At 33.0% G+C, this 6,000-nt stretch overlaps 2 protein-coding genes across 3 annotated transcripts in view; both read right to left on the bottom strand.

Annotated features, from left to right (window-relative positions):
• LOC108742435 (prominin-like protein) overlaps positions 1-6,000 on the bottom strand; it is a 32,697-nt gene that overhangs the window by 20,396 nt on the left and 6,301 nt on the right. For both annotated transcript variants that reach the window (XM_025980634.1, XM_025980633.1), the window contains exon 2: positions 5,193-5,877. In XM_025980634.1, coding sequence (XP_025836419.1) covers positions 5,193-5,544 — 352 coding nt within the window. In that variant the 5' untranslated portion in view covers positions 5,545-5,877. The remainder of the gene's footprint in view (positions 1-5,192; positions 5,878-6,000) is intronic.
• Positions 419-1,134, bottom strand: LOC112906464. The gene is made up of 2 exons (XM_025980635.1): positions 1,024-1,134; positions 419-723 (listed from the first exon to the last, which is right to left on the bottom strand). Exons 1-2 carry the CDS (start codon positions 1,079-1,081, stop codon positions 434-436), a joined length of 348 nt encoding a protein of 115 aa, XP_025836420.1. The 5' UTR covers positions 1,082-1,134; the 3' UTR covers positions 419-433.

The following is a 6,000-nucleotide window of genomic DNA, read 5'->3' as shown; positions in this document are numbered from 1 at the left end:
TTGATCAACTTTAAATATTATGAGTTTCTTGGAAGTTGATCACACTTATAAAAAATAATTTAATAAATCCAATATTTAATATTACCTTAGAAATAGTTAGTAATGTTTTTTAATTAAAGGTGCACGTTACGGTTAGTTAAGAATGTTACTATTTTGTAAGTAGTCATTAATTTTATTTTATTTATAATAAAAGACCGTCTGAAAAAGTTACAGCAGGAGTTGTGACGGAATAAATTAAAACAAAATCAAATTAGTCATGTTTGACTCAAACGGTGTTAGATGCTAAATTCTTTATTTAATGATAGTTATTATTTAACTCTGTTAGGTTTCCTTCATTCAAAAAATAAGTGTAATTAAGTTTCTAGCCGAAAATTGACAGAGTGTTGAAAGAAGGTATCGTCGACTATTTAACTTCTAAAAAAGGTTTTGTATTTCACATTGCTGCCTTTGCACTTACATCCTGTGTTATTTTCATACTTCCCACATTAGGCCCAACCGCAGAACTCTTGCCGTTTACATTAATATTGGCAAGGTAATAGCCAGAGCCGCCTTTCAGCAAGTTCGTTGATTTGATACTACTATCAACACGCGAGTTGAAATAAAGTGCAGTGATCTGTCCCTTTGCTTTGTTGATAGTCATTGACAGCCTTTCGTTTTCGAGCACCACATTGCTGCCATCGGTGACACACAAGCGTTGGAACGATAGTGCCCTACATTGTTGACCTAAGCAATGTATTTTGGTTTAGTTGAATATGAAAGTATTAAAAAAATAAGAAAAATTAAAAATTTATGAAACAATGTAAAATATAAATGTTTTACTTTAAATATATTGTCATACGCTGCTAATCGCAAAGTACTAATTTGTTTAATTGTGACCTTAAATGCAGTAATTCTTATTAATTTTTTACAACCTAAGGGTACAACTTGGCTAGTAAAAAAACTATGTACATAATTTGTTTGTTTAAATTCTGACTGTCAAAAATTAATGTAATCACAATAATTGCATATACCTAAATAGCTTACCTGATGATGTACGGAAAAGCAGCAGGACCAAACTCACTATTAGACATTTAGTTGACATTTTCGACAAAATAACAATTGAGAATGCGATTTTCGATGTATTTATGCCTTAAGTGTGAAGATCGTTTCGTCTGATAGCGGTTTCTTGAAATAAAGCATACTTGACATAATCTGAAAAATGATAATGTTGATATGCACGTGCATTCTAAAATTTTTTTGGATTTGGTTAATTTACTTACGGAAACGTTCTCAGAGGTTTTGTCTGCATTCGATCTTTTCCGTATGCAAAGTGCTGCGAGTGTTAAACAGGAGTGTGTGGTAATTTCCAATGCACAAATCTAATAATAGTATAAATAGTACATAGTATAACTATGTGCATAAAGTTGTCATGCTATAGAAAAATTCTACAAAGTTATAGGTTCAATGAACACACTGAATCCACATTACCGTAATCACGTTTTATTTATTTTGTAAATACTTTTTTTATACCCGTGTAAGATGAGTAAAGTTATTTATTGTGAATCGAAGCTGAAGATAGAAGACGAAAGATTAGAAGAAGTGGCCGATTTTAGGTATCTAGGAAGTCAAATAAGTCAGGATGGAAGGAGAAGTAGGGATATAAAGCAGATCGAGTCGCCTTCAATAAAAAGAAGTCACTTCAATGCTCGCAAACGATTAATTTACAAATTCGAAAAGGATTGTTAAAGATGTACGTTTGGAGCGCGGCGCTGTAAGGATGCAAAACATGGACGGAAAAGAAAAGGTTAGAAGCATTTGAAATGTGGTGTTACCGGCCAATGATGAGGATACCGTCGATAGAGAAGGTAAGAAATGAAGAGGTTTTAAAAAGAATAAAAGAACAGAGGACTCTATGGAAGTTATTAAAAAATAGGCGAGATAGGTTAGCAGGACATGAAGGTCCAGTTATATTAGAGGCAGGAACGGTAGTTAGGAGAGGTAGATTAGACTACTGTTCGCAAATAGTTAAGGATGTAGGATGTTCTAGTTTTAGGGAAATGGGAAGATTAGCTCAGGATAGAAAACAGTTGAGGTACGTGTCCAACCAGTCTTAGGGCTAACGACCTTATGATGACGGTAATGAGTCGAAGCAAATATGTAGCTTTTTTAAGTTCGTGAAAGCAATTGCTCGTCAGTTATCTTTGGCTCTGAACCTCTAATCAATTGTCTTATTAAACTGACTAATCTTTATGAATTATCTTCTAATCAGTAATTTCGTATGAGACACGCGATTTATTAGAAAACTATTGTAGCTTCCCATTCAGCATGAACAACGTAAAACTGAATTGATGCTGTGTAAAATATTGTTCAATTTAGTTTTAACGCGTAGTTATTTTTTCTCTAATCTGAGGTTCTGACTGTATCAAATTTGTAAATATTATTTATTTATACTTGTACACTAGTTGGGATAAGGTAGGTGAACTACAAGCACTCAAATTAGTTTAATCAAATTTTATAACTTGAAAGGCTTTAGCAGTTGATTAGAACAGGTTTCCAATAAATTAGGTATATTTATCACAAAATTTAGCAAACTGACCTGAAGGTTTAGCCGATAAAAGTTTAGAACAAAGCTCTCTCATTTTGCACAGTGATTAATTCGAGTGAACGTGTAGTTACCGCATATATAACGGCGTGTTACAATACATAACTCCTAATAATACTATACGCAATTAATAAAATGGTTATAGGATTTTCCCTGTATTATTCATAAGATTTAAGTGCTAATTAAGTGATTGGTGGAGAAGCTTGTTGCAATAAACACTATGTCTGATCTGGTGTCACTGTAGAGTACGTATCATCATAGTGTCACAATGTAGGAGATTTAAAAAGTACCCTAGTTAACGAGCCGTCAGTGATTGAAAACAGTTGCCGCGTTATCTGACTTTTGACGAAACAGACATACCTATTCGTGACCTTCGCAAGCATCTTATCCGTAAACAAGTCAATTGTACGTAATGATTAGTAATAATCTGTAATCCTTAGCGTTTGATTAACAAAGTATTACCACAAAATACAAAAATTAGTTGAATGTAGAAATATCAAGCAAAAATCGATGTATTCGAATGCAGAATATGCGGACATGGTGGTCACATATGGATTGTGCAACGGGAATGCACTGGCGATATTACGCAAATATGTGTCATCGTCCTCATAGTCAGAGCTGTTGGGGCTTTCGATAATGTTTATGTATATCACTGAGTGGTGCGATATGACTAATGCTACTTCTTTCTAATGTATCTTCCTTTTCCTTAATTGCATAGCTCCTAATGACACCATAGGTATTTAATGAGATGGTTATGGGATTTTTCCGAAGTTGTTCGAATTTAAGAATTAATTGCTAATTAAGAAAAGGAAGACACGTTTGATTTCTGCTGCACTACGGTTATTTGTCAAGCACTTAATAAGCACTTAATCTTAAAACTCGAATAAAATCGAGAAAATCCCATAACTGTCTTATTTATTATCTACGATTTCATCACGTGCTATGTAATGTTAAACAGTTTCAACACAATCCTGCACTGTTGATGTTCGTCAAGCACTTATTAACACTTTTGTCCTATTGTTGAGCACCTAATTAACATCTAATTTTTTCTGATATATTTCTGATTTATAATNGAAACATAATTTGATAATTTGTTGTGAAGTGATTGAAAGACTTGGTCTTTCAAGGCGGGCAGTGCATGTTGTGAATTGGACCTTTTGTGTATTTTATTATAGTTGTCTAGCTGTCGTATTATTAGTTTATTCATCTTGAGCTTATTACCTTCCATTTATTAGTTGTACGTGACTATTTCTACTTTCATTTTTATTGCCAAATTTCCCTCATACCTTCCTTCCTAGAATGTCTAACCATCTGCACCCCTTGTAATTCTTAACTCTATTGTTGTATCTGTGTTGTATTTACCTCTTGTATATAGCCTCTTCTTTTGTATATATATATTTTGTTGTACCTTCATTTCAGAACTTATTTGTATATTTATCATGTTATATACTTGTGACTATATTAGTTCCCTATCTTTCTCAATGAGATACAGTTTATCGAACACCTCTACAGGAAAATCATCTCTTCCGAACGAGCTGTAATAGATTAAATAGATCTGTTAAGAACCATCGTGTTTTTATTTATTGAAGTGTTTTTTAATTCAAAACACCTTTATTAAATATTTTAATTGCGTTGCTGTCATGACGTTATGCCAGCAATACAAAATTAAGTGTTGTATTGCAGTGTATGTTAAAGAGCACCTAATTGTTAAACTCTTCATCTAATTAGCACCTAAACAGCACCTAATCGAGTAGTTTGTGCATTACGTATCTACTTTTTTTAGAGTAAAAAAAATTGAATATGTATTAAATAATAAATAAAATTAATCATTTGAACAACACGATTTGAAAGATAACATCATAACCAGGTAATTGAAATTTTTTTAAAGCCACGTGGCAGACAATCACAAATTAAATTCACACTAATTGTAAATACAATTTGATAAAAAATAATAAAATGTAATAAAAAGAGAGAGACCTACGCTAAACAATAAAAAATAAACAAGTAAGTACTTTGTTTTTATCATTTTATTGTTACTAAGCGCGACCTATAGTTTCGATGCAAGCACTGAATGAGCCACTGACGCACAGGTTATAGAATTTTATACATAAATGGTTAACAAGCATGTGAGTAAAAGTAATGTTGAGAGTTGCAATGTATTTCACGACAATGCTCCATAAAAATCAATTTATTTATTTAGAACATTATTATTTATAATCTATAACATAATTTATAGTCTTTTCCATAATGTACATAAGTTAAAGATTTTCCTCTTCTGGGAAACTATTTCTACAAATCATGATGACATTGGTGAAATTGAAGTTAGTTTTTTGTGATTTAAAAGATCGCAAATTTGTTTACATTTATCAAAAAGGTTTGAACAAGTTTTCATCTTCAAGACCGTTTATTTTATGCCAATGTAAAAACAAATCTCTCAATGTCACAATTAACCAANTATGCTCCAACAAGGTCCATTTAAATATATGGATATCTACTTGCTGAAACGAATCCCGGGGTAGCTAACCTCAAAGTGATAGGCACGTTACCATAATCGAATAAAATAATTCGAAGTGGTCTGTATTGTATTGATAACTGAAACAAATGTGTTTACCTTCAGGGTAAATATCCTTGTTAACAACCCATCCAATGAAGGTCTGGGTGACGTGGTACAGATCAGCCATTCCCCTGGGTTTGAACTCAGTTTTACTATAAAACTTCGAATGAACTTTCAGGTCGGTGTAGGAAACGTTTCCAAGAAAAAGCGCCTCATCAAGTGCTTTGTTGAGATGAACACTGATCTTATTGATTCTGGAAGTGAAACTTCCATCGCTAAGTTCGATGGCGAAAAGTAGCACGGCACAAACCACTAGCACATTCACAAATCTAACTGTAACCGGGTTGCTGCTCATCTCTTCGGGCCTGTTGATGTTCTTGTTCCTTCTCCTCGACTTTCCTAAATCCATTTCTAACGAATAATTCACAACGACTGTGTAGAAGATATTAAAATGTGTGATATCAACCGTTATCTATTCGACATTCGTTCTGTTACCATTTCATTCAAGGAGCGACTACTGACTGACTCACCATTTGTTTACATTATATCTATATACATTCGATAATAATCATTCGATTTTAATATAAGTAATAACAACGGGCCAGATGTTCAAAATATCTTCTAATTAATATTTTTTCATTGATGGGCTTTGGTCACAGCTCCTATTGAAGATATTATTGTTTTGTGTTGGTGGATGCAACATAGGAATGACGATGACGCAGTTAACAGCAATGTATAAAACCTGAAACAAAAGAGATAAGTTTTAATTGTTTTAAATGGCAATTGTAACTGTGTAGTGTGTGTATGTCTGCTTAAATGACACGCTCACAGTTTCGCCCGACATATTATTGACTGAAAGAAGCCT

This window comes from Agrilus planipennis, unplaced genomic scaffold (genome assembly GCF_000699045.2).
Source record: "Agrilus planipennis isolate EAB-ADULT unplaced genomic scaffold, Apla_2.0 scaffold3, whole genome shotgun sequence".
Taxonomy (NCBI): Eukaryota; Metazoa; Arthropoda; class Insecta; order Coleoptera; family Buprestidae; genus Agrilus; species Agrilus planipennis.
This window is presented reverse-complemented; position numbering and strand designations above follow the sequence as displayed.